This window comes from Seriola lalandi, unplaced genomic scaffold, assembly GCF_002814215.2.
Source record: "Seriola lalandi dorsalis isolate HSWRI2012SDOR001 ecotype SW California unplaced genomic scaffold, Sedor1 jcf7180002054470, whole genome shotgun sequence".
Lineage (NCBI taxonomy): Eukaryota > Metazoa > Chordata > Actinopteri > Carangiformes > Carangidae > Seriola > Seriola lalandi.
The window spans coordinates 2,501,559-2,515,341 of record NW_019525023.1 but is presented as its reverse complement, the minus strand read 5'-3'; the positions used below and the strand labels follow the sequence as shown (position 1 = coordinate 2,515,341).

At 43.7% G+C, this 13,783-nt stretch overlaps 1 protein-coding gene across 6 annotated transcripts in view; it reads left to right on the top strand.

Annotated features, from left to right (window-relative positions):
* The window catches only part of ate1 (arginyltransferase 1), a 50,225-nt gene extending 39,536 nt beyond the window's left edge, over nt 1-10,689 (top strand). For 5 of the 6 annotated variants that reach the window (XM_023411814.2, XM_087175463.1, XM_023411815.2 and 2 more), the window contains 2 exons: nt 3,112-3,232; nt 9,788-10,689. In XM_023411814.2, coding sequence (XP_023267582.1) covers nt 3,112-3,232; nt 9,788-9,966 — 300 coding nt within the window. In that variant the 3' untranslated portion in view covers nt 9,967-10,689. Of the gene's footprint in view, nt 1-3,111; nt 3,250-9,787 lie in introns of all 6 variants that reach the window. The other variant, XM_087175461.1, reaches the window with a different exon arrangement.
* Nucleotides 10,690-13,783: the final 3,094 nt, after the last annotated feature.

Sequence of the window (13,783 nt, the reverse complement as noted above, 5' to 3'; positions counted from 1 at the left end):
CCCCCCCCTTTTCTGTCTCTTTCCAACCCCTCCCTCTTCATCCCGGGCTTCCAACATCCTCTCTCAGCGCTGGCACTGAAACTTCTCCTATCACTCCCATAAGCCTCTCCTCAGTCTGTCTCATTGACGTTAAATACCATCCCTTTACTCATCTGTACCTAATTTTCACTCGTCCCTCCCTGTCTACCTCCTATTTCCATCTCGTTTCTCACACCTCTGATGGCGGCCAGTTCTGTCCGCTGAAGTTTGTACATGTTCCCTTCTTTCTCCGCTCGTTTGTTCATCCCCCATCTCCCCCTCTGTCTCTCTAAACGAGCCTTTCAGCATTTGTCAGTTATCGGCGTCACCTCCGCATTCGTCTGAACTTGCGAGCGAGGAACGGAGAGGGAAGGATGGTGACGGATGGGTTGTTGTGGGAGGCTCTGAGCATTTAGAAAGGGAGGAATAGAGCCACTGAAGAGAGGAGGTCCAAGCCTTCGTCTGGAAAGCCTCAACTTGGTTATCTGTCGAGTGGCTAGGTAGCCCTTAATGGAAATGAGTGGACACATTAAAAAAACACATATATACTCACACAAAAAACCTTATGACATGGTTTTGTGGCCATGATCACTTCCTCTGGCCTCCTTACGTCACTGGCCACTCAGCAACATAGATTTGCAGACGTAGCATTATCACTTCCAGCTATTTGATTGGTTTCTCATCAGTCCTCTCTCTCAAGAATCTATGTTCCAGGAAACCATTACTGCAGCTTCTGTCAGTATTAGTAACTGTTAGATAAAGAGATGGATGTTGTGAGCAAACAGAGGCAAAAGCCGAAAACACAGAGCTGAAGATGAGCCAAGGAAGCTGCAGGGGCAGCTGTGAATTACAGGCCCCTTCAAGCCAACCGGGGAGGAAGTAAAAAAAAAAATCAGTGGGAAGATAAAGAAAGTCAGTGGTGAACTCAGTCTTTACTTTCAATCCAATAAAAAAAAGCTGACAGATAGGTAGTGGCAAGTCATACTTTTTCTTTTCTTCCTTCTGTCTTTTTTTCTCTCTCCTCTGTCCAGACCACTAATAGCTGTGTCCTTTCATACTCTTCATCCCACTCTGCGTCCCTTTTTTTTTTCTTTTCAAGGGGAGAATTGAGGAATTGTGTGTGAGCCATGAGCAGACTCTGGGTCTCATTTTGGTTAGATTGGCCTCTCCTCCTGCTGGAACTTTACAGCAAAGGACTGGATATATCATTGTGGATTGCAGATACAAAACATAAACCTACAGAAATCAGGAATCCTCTTTATTTTTGGAATAATAGTCCTCGCATGTTCTCATTCTTCTATTGCTTTCACTCTTTGTCGTTAAAGGCTAGCTCCTCAATTCAGACCTCTGTTTCTCCCTTCCTCCCTCCTTCTGCACATTCACATTGGGTTGAGGTATAATGTCAGGGTGCAGGGGCCTATAGCAGGACGTATGTGTGTCTCACTGTGTTTCTACTGCTGAACAGGTGCGTGCGTGCGTGCGTGTGTGTGTTTTCTGCATATCTAGAGGTGTGTCCCACTGCAGTGTTGAAGGAGTGTATAGAGGTGAGGTAGAGTGTGAGAGTGTCAGGCTGACTGCGCTGACAGTTGTAGAAGGCTGTAGGTTGTTGGGACACGGCGAGCATCCCATCAATGTGTGTGTCCGTTGCAGCTATGGATTTGTAGCATTCCACCTCCAGCCATCTGTTAGCAGAAGCACTTAAAGCATGTTTGTGTCCTTTGCTTCACTCTTGAATTGCTTCTTTTATTTTCCTCTTTACAGCCTTCCCTTCACATCGGTATGGGCACTTATTGCATGACTGTATGAATGCATTAATTTTACCTTTTACCCCTTGACTTGATATTGGGGGAGGAGAAGAAAAGATGGCTCTAGATGAGGACCCCAGCTTGAGGGGAAATCCTGACCAATCAGTGTGTCCTTCACATTCTTCTGTTTTTAATTTTTCATGGCATCCTATCCTGCATGTAAAGGCAGGCTGCATATTTTCCATAAAGGCCGACTGATAGATGGGTCGTGGTCAGAGTGTGTGCCTAGCAACAGTATTTTAAAGGGGTTTGGTATTTCCTTTGTCTTGCTTACTGTGAGTTTCTTGTGACAGTTGTGTTTTTCTTTTTGTTGTAAGTTTAATCACCCAGCACTTTTTGACCTCAGTTGTATATATAAAAAAAAGTGCGCTTATGAAATGCTGGAGTCCTTGTCCTACAGTTTAGTGTCTCACAAACCATAAATATTATTGTGTATGATGAGACAGTGCAGCGGGCCTGTTGCAGGCGCCTGCTTGTTTACAGAGCTCTCTCAGCAGTTTGTATTTGTTTGGAGTCATGTGATAGAACGCAGGTCTCTGATAATGGAGTCTCTTCCTCCTCCTCCTCCTTTCTGTTCATTCAACCCCAGTCTCAGTTTTTTTCTTTCTTTGCCCTGCAGCTGTTTTTGTTCAGCTTGGTTTATTTTCCATCCAAAATGTTAGGTCAAATACAGACTTGTACCTATTTCACAAGCACACTTTACAATATGCTCGTGTGTTTACATTTCCTGCTCAGCACTGCAGACGACATAACACTCCTGCCGGAGAGAAGCATAGCGCTCGAACAAAATACTTAAACAGAGCAAAGTTTGATCCAGGTCTCAACCTTCCTCCTGACCCTGAGGTCAGTTTACAACTTGTCAAAAACCTTTGACCCTTAATCGGCACTCGCGTTGTGTGAAAATGCTTTTACTGACACTGCAACAAATGATAATTTTTTATTACTAAATTATTTGTCAGCAATGTTTTAGATAAATTAATTAGTCTATAAAATTTATGAAAACATTAATAAAGCTCAAAAACATGCTCAACATGATTTCTTCAAGTTGCTCGTTGTGTCCGGCAAACAGTAAAAAACTGAAGATATTGATCAAAATATTTTAAAAAAGCAAGAAGTTCTTGCATTCAGGAAGTTGTGATAAACTGATGTTTGGCATTTTTGCTTTGATAAAACACTCAGCTTTCAAGCTTGTTGACATTTTATGTAGATCGATTTATTGGTTATAAATAATGAATCATTTTTAGCAGGAGGTGTAACCCCTTCTCTCTGTCCCTTTCTCATTCCCCAGGGGCAGTACCGGCCTTCAGACCTCCTGTGCCCGGAGACCTACGTCTGGGTACCAATAGAGCGATGCCTTCCGCAGCTGGAGAACTCCCGCTATGCTCGTTTCAACCAGGATCCTGATGCAGGTACGCTCCGCTCTGTTGTAAGTCATTTACAGTGTTGTAAGTCATTTAATAAGTCATTTAAACGAAACAGCATTTTCTCACATCTCTCTCGCATGCAGTTGCCTACATTCATTACATTACTAGCTCACTGTCCTGCTGCTGTGAGCTTGGTCTTGGATCCTCCAGTGCTTCGTACACGCTGTTCTGGATGAACCCATGAACCTTGTGTTAACATCTGATCCGGTTTCACTGTGATGGTGTACTGAAAACCGTGGGCCCGCTCCAAGGCAGCGTGCAGTCGTTGAACAGGGGTAGACGGAGGGCCAGCAGCTCTGATCACACAGTCTGCTCTCCCCATGAGCCTTCAGTGTGGTCAGAGCAGGGCCAGTGCTGTCGTTATGGAAGGTCCATGTTGTCATTAGATGAATAGTGATACCAGTGGTAATAAACCACATTCAGAAGGTAGACTGGCAGACGCCCATTGCCTGGACTGTCGGGTTAGAGACTGGGGCCAGGGAGAGTTGATGTGAGTTTAAAAGTTTTGACAGGAGAGTTTTTGCATGATTTTTCTGCAGAGGTGCATGGCCAGATACGTTTTCTGTCTCCCTATGTTTTAAATCTCTTTCTGCTCACCCTCCCGTGTTGACTCTGCATTTTTGTCCCTTAGGTTAGGTTTTAGGTGAATATTCACACACATGCTGTGGGTATTGTAAGTGCTTGTAACCTGGATGATTGAGTTTACGGGGGCCGGCCATCTCCTGTTTACTATTCCCCATTAATCTGCATCACCAAACAGGAAAGGGCCACTGATAGACAGTAATAGGGGATGTGAGAGGACAAGAATTTGATTGTCAAGTAGACAGGGACCGATAGATGGAGGGTAAGAGAGGGGGTAATGGAAGAGAAGATGGAGGGACGGAGGGGACGTCTGATAAAAAATGATTTTATAGAAATGGAAAGTGAAAGGGAGGGAGGCTGGTGGCGGTACGCTGGCACCAGAAGTGAGAGAAGTACAATAAAATGAGAGACAGGTTGACAGAGAGGTGGAGGGCGAAGGAGGAATACATGAAAGTAGAGAGACAGATTAAGAGTTTGATGTAGTGAGGTCATACTTGGACTTGGTGCCTGGCAGAGAGGTAAAAACCAGCACACACGATAAACTTATATGAAACAAAACCTTCTTAAATACACATGCCCCTTTCTCCTGTCCCCTATGGTAGGGGACAGATTGTGGGATCAGCTAAGGGATGTGGGCATTAAATTCACCATCTATGAAGAATCTAAATCTTAACACATGTTGTTAGAAAATGAGGATTCTGCACCTTTTTTTGATTTTCTGGCTAGCTTTTGTTGTTGACTCAAATGGTGTTGAAAGCACCACACCCAGGAGAATTGAGGGCGTTTAAAAGACCATTAGTAGGCCGGTCATTTACAACATTGCCATTAACAGCTTAGCCAGTGGTAGGTCTGACCTTTTCCTGTCAATCATACCCTTAATCCCTGAGTAGGCACAAATTATAAGGACAAAGTGGCGGTCTCAGACTGTGCCATTTTCACTGTGGCCAGTGTATGTTTGTGTGTCTGTGGCTCTTGTGGTGCCTCCGTTCCAGCGTTTGACTGTTGATCTTGGACAGAGTCAGACATTATTTTAGGCCAAGCTATCCAAACGCAGTGTCATTATATCTCAGTGCTAGCTGTCTTGATGGTTGGCTCTCACGTCTGTTGCCAAGCTTGTGGGGTTGAACTGTGGCTCTGCCAGACTGGCTGTGGTGTGGAGGTTTCTTGTCTTGTTCAGAAATACGCCCAGTGGTCAGTCAGTCACCAGGTCAGCCTGCCCTGTGTCATCATCAGGTTAGCAGCATGGCACACTGTTGAGGCTTGTGGGCTAGTCCTAATTGGTATTGTGTGGCTTGTTTTTGGTCTAAATAAAGACATGTTGCAATTTGTATTTAAGTCCCGGGGAAGTCCTGACTTCATGTAACAGTGCTGGAATCTCTTGTGTATCTTTTATGAACTAACTACCTATTGCAGTTTCATTTATTTAGCTGCAGTGGCCACAGAAGTAAAATGTGTGATATTTTATCAACAAATATTCAGCATTATATATCATCATTTATCTTGAGGTTGGTTGTCAAGTACAACTCCTTAGAGTTTTATCAATAACCATATCAACAGGGTTCATTACTGGTACAAAAGATAGATTAGTTATAGTGAGATATACCTTGAAAATCTTGGCAGAGCTTAGACTTAGCTTTAAATTTAGCCGTATAAATAATGATGACAACAAAGGGTCTTGATCTAAAAATAAAAAAGCAACTTGGCAGAAAAAAATGTTGAAGAAATGTCTGTTTTCACCAAAACTGCCTTGAAAATCCCCCATTAATTTCAACTCCAAGCTTCATTCAGGGGTGAATGAGAACTGGGGTGCTGGAGTCGCGTTAAGGGTGACCGGGTTACAGAGCTGTCCTAATGAGGTGTGTAAAGACAACTAATCTAAAGTTTACACAACTCTGTCCAAAGCTGACTCGCATTGATTACATGCCTGCCGCTGACACATCGAGGGCCTCGAGGGCCTTGTTGTGGCCTCTCACAGATGTCTATACAGTATGTACACACACACACACACACACGTACGACACCACACATATGTAACTTCTCTCACACACACTAATAATCAGTGTGCAGAGACAGGGGTAGGGGCATTGCCCGCTCAGTAGAATAAACACTTGCAAAAATGTGTGACACAAATAGTCGCCCCCGGACTTTAAGTGCGTCCAGGAGGCGCCAAGTAAAATGAACAAAAATGCATATTTCATACACACACACTACACTAGCAATAAGTCAAATATCTAAAAATGTTTAAATAAAATGATCCCATTCTGTTTGTCTCTCTTTCATCTCTCATACAAATACATTCACCTCTCATGAAGCTGATTGACTTTTAGATCCTGTGCTTTGTGCTTTCAGTAACATTGACATTAACATAAACATTAGTCGGGGGAGACGGTGGTAGGCTGACAGCATACACCCATTACCCCCAAGCCACTTGCTTCTCCACTATATATTTATCTTTTACAGTATACACTTTCATATCTTGTCTCGCTGTCAGAGCCACTTTGCTCTGCTCTTCGCTGGGCTTTCTGCTCCTTAGCCTGACATGCACTAATGTTCCCATTGAGAGTGGAGGGGAGACAGATATGACTCCTCTCTGTCTCTTATGTTATAATGCAGAAGTTAGGTTTTTTTTTTTTTTTTTGTCCGGATCTGCTACACTTTTCCCGCTGTGGAAGAACCTTTCCCTCATTTTAATAACAACAATAATGTTAATATCCTTCATAATCCAGAGGAATTCTCCTTTCGCTCTCTTTGCTGTGTGGGTCAAAATTTGTGGTCAGCTACAGAGATTCAGGGTCAGCTGGACGGATGTGTGATAACACAGGGGCTTGAACCCAGGTCTTCCAGTCAAAGAGTAGTCTTTTTACTCACTACACCACTATTTTGGCCTTTTTCTTTTCAAAAGTAAGCCCTGTTTTGGGTTTGCAACACTGGGTCATAGTGAGTGGTCATAACCCGATGGCCTGCCTTTGACCAGCATCCTGTCTTAAGCAAGTGTTTTGAAATTTTAGATGGATGGGAAGAGAGAGAGGAGCGTGGCGAGGTGTCAAGGCCCCTAGCCTCGGCCCTGACCCTCTCACTCCCTGACCGACCCTCACCACTCCTCTTCCCCCCGACCCTTGAACCCCGACACCGAGAAGCTGTGACCTCAGAGTGGCGTGTCACTGAACGTCCGGTGGGCCTGACGGAAACAGAGCCTGCAGCTCCTCAGAATGAGGAGGGGGGCATGGATGGAGGGCAGAGTGATTGAAGAAGAAAAGGAAAGTTGTTTATGTGAGCAGCGGATGTTTGGATTGCCTTGAGTAAGAGAGAGAGAGAGAGAGGGATAGGACCCCTGCTCAGTTTTACTGTTAAGATTAATAGGCCGTCTTAAAGCTGCATGCTGCTGTCCATAGTGGTCTGTGAAATGTTCACTACTTAATATCTTAACAAGGGGACAGTGGTGCTTCAGAGCAGTGTCACGCATTGGAGTGGAAAAGCTTAACTTTGCGTAATAGTTGTTTAAGTGGGCTGGCTGACACACTGATAAACAAGACTAGGTCCAAACCTAGTGTATGTCTGGACCATATCGGAGGCTTTTTGCATTCTGCCTGGTGTCAGCTCCTTTATCTGTTTGCTTCTCTCCTTCTCTCTGTGCTCTCACAGTACAGTCAAAAGTTTGGACACAATTTCCCATGCAAGTGATTCGATTTGCTGCGACGTTTGATAAAATCACCCTACACATGAATAGACAGACTGTGATTTTGGCTTTATTTAATTGTAAAATGATGAGAAAGTTAGAAGCGACAGAATATTCGGGTGTTTTCACATGTATTCCTTTTGAAACAAACCAAACTCAGTCTTCTTAAAGTAGAGCGACTCTGAAACCGACCGAATTTGAAAGAGGACTCAGTTCTCTGTATGGTCCGCTTCAGTTCCTCTTTCTGTTCACACTATAGTTCCTCTGGAGTTCTCAGAAATTCACTGCTTTGGATTATGGCTAGCTTTCGGTCAGTCAGTCAGTCAGTCAGTCAGTCACAAATCGCAACCGCTGTTGTAGTCCATCCAAAAACATGAGGCACATAGTGCTTGGAGAGACTGTACCACTAATACTGAAGGCTGCTTAAGTGATTAAGGAAGCATCCATCCAACGTTTAAATATTTTCACTTTCATCCCATCAGGACACATTAATTCTTCATGGACCAAAATTATGGACATGTGGAAGTTACATAACACGTTTGCATCTTTTAAAAATCCATTTCCCCACATGGTGAGACTTAATATACTGCTGATTTTCTTCATTTAAAAGTTTGTATCAAGCATTCTTCACTTATATGACTCAGCAGTTTGTAGAGAACAGGGGGAAACGCAGTGGTTAGGGCATTATTGAGCAGGGAAATGAGCCTAATAAATAAAACATGAATCCACAGTGTAGCTTGAAAATCTTGGTTGAAATATGAAAATATATTGATGGAAATGGGGGTGTGAGAGCTAAAGAGCTTCAGGGCTTTATGTTTATACCAGCTCTCTTCTTTCCTCTGTCTTGCTCTTCAGTTAGAGATACAGGAATCGTTGGGGACATTCACTTATATTTGCTCGAACCAAATTTTGACCGCTGTCCTGATTTAGTCACTGTCCATTTCAGTGATACTTAAGTTCTGTAACAACTTAACTGATCACATCCAGCTCAGGAATTTTCAGGGTCCGGTCAGAGTGGGTTTGAGTTCTCTTTAAACTGGGGATCCATTTAACATCTGGAGCAAGAGACAAGACTTTTTTTTGGGCGGCTTGCCTCTTTCTTATCTCGTCTTCCCAGTTGATTGGGTTGATCGTGGTTGGATTTGGCGGCACTTGGCGGCATCCTAAATATTTTCGGAAATAGGCAGAAAAACTTGCGCTCACATCATTCGTACCACCTGGGTGCTCAGCTGCGAGCCACATGGGTTGTTGTCATGGGGAACGGTAGTGGTGAGTAGGAGGCCCTGAGCTCTATTAATACCAAATCCAACTCGCTCCTGTTTGACTGATGTGTCGCCATAGGCCTGGCAAGCTCGTCCACTCCACTCCACAGCCTGGCCCCAGGTTTATTTTCATCTGCTTCCTCTCAGCTCGGCCAGACCAAGATTGCTCCAGACGGGACAGGCTGAATGGATGAAATATTATGTGCAGAGTGTGTAGGGGATGTGCATTTTAGGCACAATATAAATTTTACATTTTAGGCATTTTGCAAAGGGAGAAAAAGCCGAATGTTTGGAAAAGACATGGAATAAAAGCTAACGAGAGAGATTAAAGCATTTTAAGAGGGCAATTACAGTGAGTAGAGCTGGGATGTAAATCACTGGAGAGACATGAGATATCTACTGAAGTTCCAGTGAATGACAGCAAATGAAGGACTCCTCAGACTGGGAAGATGATTAGCACTAACTACGGATTTTGAGAACCACTTGCAGTATATCTCGGCTCAGTTGGTATTCCCCGCTCTGCTGCCCCTTGCGTGTCCTCTTGGCTTTGCCCCTCGCTCCTGGAGGCAGCGGTTTTAGTGTCAGAGCGAGGGTCATCGTTTTTCGCCTTTTTTTTCCCCCATCTGACTCTCCGACCATTCCTCGCTCCTCCTAAACACGCACACTTGAGATTAGCAGTCCTTTCGCTGGTCTGATGGGAGCTGGCAGTGCATGACACAAGACCTAATGAGATGCTGAGTTTGGCACGGCAGCAGGGAGCAAGGCTCCATAAACAAGGCCAACGAACTAGCCTGCTCATGCACCTCCGTGACTCCAGGTTTAAGGCAAATTGGAATTAGTGCTGTGGGGGGAAAAATGCTCTCTGCTCCTCCAACAGCTTCTCGGAATAATGGCGTATCCCTGCCAAGTCACTCAGAGGTTAACTCAAATGAACGAGGGAAAATAAGGACAGTGTTTATTGTGCTTGATGTGTCTACGCTGGTCCTTATTATGTTCTCATGTGTGCCTGTTTGTGTCCAGGAGATGCTCGGGCGCTGAAGGATGTGGGAAGAGCGCTGGTGCTATACAGACGGGCCGTCATGCCCTACGCTGCCTACTCACGCAAACGCAAGAGCTCCAGCGACGAGACGGAGGTGCAGCAGTACGCCGGCTTGGTCGGCCAGGACTGTGCTGAGAGGATCCTGCTGTACCGCGCCTAAACATACAACAACACACCACTGCACCTTTTTGATTTACGTGAATACACACCTCCCAGCATTGTCTGTCCCTGTATTTTGTCTCATCGCTGTCTGTGAAAGTGCTTTCCGTTGCTCTAGTCTCACCATGCTTCACTCTACACAGGCTGGAATGAGGCAGTGGTCATCTAGTGTATGTATACACCCATTCACCCACAGCCCTCATGCATCAGTGAGCTGTCATTTACATTTACTTTATTTTTTCACTCAGCAGAATCCATTTTCAGTTTAGCTCTTGTGCATCCTTTTGCTTGATTTGAATCCATACAGGGACCAGAACCCTTGTGTGTTATTTTAATATCACCTGTTCATCACTTTGATTTTCTTTGCACCATCCTCAATCCTGTATACTTAACTAATGATGTTGAAAAGGAGCATTTAGCCGCACATAGGTGACAGCTTTCATCTGAACAGACACGGGTTTGGATTCTTGTCAACGTTGCCAGTTGAAGAGCATGTTCTCCTTTGAATGTCCAGTGATTTTCTAAAAGGTTTTCGGTTGCTTACATTGCATACCAGAACTTCAAACTGACTCATACTACAGCACGACATGTAAAGATTTTTATTTAAAGCAAGGAACTAATTGTTTTCAATGTTTTTGTCTGTTATATTTATAGCTTTATTTGCTTTTCTTTTAATATTGACGCTGTTAATTTTGGTTAAACCAAATAAAGGGGTTGTATATTCCCTGCTTGCACTTGTGACTTTCTTTGCATGCGAATTATGCAGCACAAGTCTGAATCCAAAGGCAGCAGGATTCTGGGAGTAGGCCAGTAATCATTTAGATTCTCAAACTGTGTAAATTTTTACATATACGGTAGTAAGCGTATGTCTCCCAAAGCACACCCAGAGATAAGTGCTTGAGTTGCACTTGTTGAACTGGGCCAAGCAACAGGTGTTAGATATATGAGCTGGCAGAACACAAATGCGAATGGCCTCTGGCCCCCAAACAGAGTGTCAACAGCAGCGCAGCTCTCGGCCAGGGAACGACTCGGCCGAGCCAAGAGAGTCCTGGTGTCAGCAGGCAGGCCTCAGGTCTTAAAGCACAGACATGCATGCTTTCAACTACATATTTTAACAACACAAGCTAAAGTGATCATGGAAGCAGCTCGGGATCTAAACGCTACTTCTGTGTTAAGTCGTTTTGGTCGATTTTGGTGATTGTAACATTCTTGAGATGATTTCTGCAAATTTTGAATGGAAAAAGTACCAGGCAGCGGAGGTCTTGGTGTCAACCAGCTTTGCACCCCCAGTGTAACTAATTAGTCAAAATAACTAAAACTAAACCTAAAATCTCACTCTGATGATGATCAAATTAAAGGTTGAGTGTGGAGTTTTGCTGTGAAACAGTGTTTAGTTTGATGGGCCCCTGCTCTCATGCATGTGTTGGGTGGCCAGCTAATAATTTCACACTATTCCACTTATAGTGGTAAAGTGTCAAAAAGTAAGCAAATGCACCATCCAAAGCAGTGAAGAAGAAGATGGCAAGCTAGTAAACGTGGACATAAAAATGCAGGTTTCAAACCTGTAAAGAAAGTTGCTTTTGCAAACCATTTATGAGAAAGGAAATGCATTTAACATGTCCGTCACGCACAGTGCATCTTGATGAGTCACACTGAATGTAAACCAACAAGAAAACATCTTTAAGACATTTTCTTAAGCATAAAAATTTATCGCAGTGGCTGTTGTCATAACATCCATGGGTACAGCGCAAAGAGGAACTGCGGAGTCGGTGATAGACATATATTGTCTGTTTTTTTGTGATGACAGTATATTCTGTGATATTGTAAATCTAGAAAATCGAATCAAGGAAATGTTTGACAATATCAGCCTTGTCAACCGTGTGCTCCACATTAAGAATCTAAAATGATGCCACATCCTCATTCCTTCAGTGTTGCTTGTTTTCCTTCTCAGGAATTCAGGCTAGGTGCTCACACAAGGAAAGTAAGCACTTGAGCGGTGGCGGCAGTATGTCAGAATGAGACGTAAGATCAGCGGCAGACTCAACAAATGACAACAACAACGGCGTGAAATTTGGAAGAGAAATCCTCCAGGTACACAGAGACCCCAGCGTGCTCACATAAACTTACTTCTTAGGTATTTAGCCAAGTTGTATCCAGCTGGGTAAACATCCTGCTCCTCTAGATGCTTTTCTCTTGGTCGGACAAATGCAGTTGGTGATTAGAGTAACAGACTAACTGCAGACTGGTAAGTGTGAGCTTGACCCTGGACTAGACTCGTATTTGTGCAGCAGCTCTGCTCTTCAGTGCGACCTGACCTGCCACACATCAGCCAGCCTGCTTTTCTGCACCTAATCCTGAGAAAACAGTTGAGGGAGTTTGTGTGTCCAGTTTAAACTCAGCCTTGGTTTTAGAGCAGCCTGTGTCCTCGGAAATTAGACTGGATTGATAGGCTAATTCTCCAAGAAGGGAACACTGATGCTGGCTAGTGGCCATGTTGGATTCACTGTTTCTCTCCCACATTAGGCATGCTTCCCCTCGGACTTAATGTCCACACACACGCACAGCGCACACACACCTGGCACTGTCGCGAGTAGTTAGTCTTGGTGGACGCCACACATGAGGACATGTGCCAGTGCTGTGGTGGACCTCTTTCTGTCAAAACAGAAAGTGGCCTGGACCGGTTGGCTATTTCATAATGAGTCCGTAATGCTGCGAGACACAGCATGGGAGGGTTTGGGCATTACTCTGATATATGACTGTGTCACTGCTCATAACTCTTATTAAATATGAGGTCTGTACTGACCATGCACTGCTGCTGAAAGACCGTTCAGCCAAAGGTCAGTGATCAGAGAAGAAAGGGGCCTGGACAGAAGGCTTTACTTTCATGTCAGACCTGAGTCACAGAGATGGTTTAAGTACTCTCTGTGGTTTATTTCAGACTGTGTCGGTGCCAAATGGGTGGGGTTTGTCACACTGGAAAATAAAGAGACTTCCAAAAAGCTGAGAAAGGAGAGTGTGACCCTGGAGTAAGCAAGGACAGATTACTGAATGGGCCTACCTGACACAGGCCCAAACAGCGGCCTGGACCGGTTCAGAGAACAAGGGGCCCCTGATCTCTTGGGCCCCTGGGCCAGAGCTTCTGTATAGACTGACTGTTAATATGTCTTGTGTGAAAGTCACAGAGGTCAGTAGACACAGAAACAAAATAACTACTAAGAGACACAAAATGACTACAAGGAATTGAAAAAACAGCATAAGGTGACACAAAATGACCATAAAGAGACAGGAAACTACCATAAAGAGAGGAAAAATGACCATAAAGAGACAGGAAACTACCATAAAGAGATGAAAAATTAACATAAAGAGACACAAAACTACTATTAAGAGAGGTAAAATGAACATAAAGAGACAGGAAACTATCATAAAGAGTTGAAAAATGACCATAAAGAGACAGGAAACTACCATAAAGAGATGAAAAATTAACATAAAGAGACACAAAACTACTATTAAGAGAGGTAAAATGAACATAAAGAGACAGGAAACTATCATAAAGAGTTGAAAAATGACCATAAAGAGACAGGAAACTACCATAAAGAGATGAAAAATGAAAATAAAGAGATGAAAAATGAAAATAAAGAGATGCAAGAGACAAAATGATGCAAACATGTCGTTTATTGTCTCCTTCCGTCTGAGGGTCCTGTATAGAACGGGTTGAGTGTCTTTTACCTGTCCGCGCCCTCATATCCTCATAATCTGTAAATGGTAATATTTAAAATGAGAGAATCAAGAAAATGTAAGTGTGCACACTATAAAAAAAA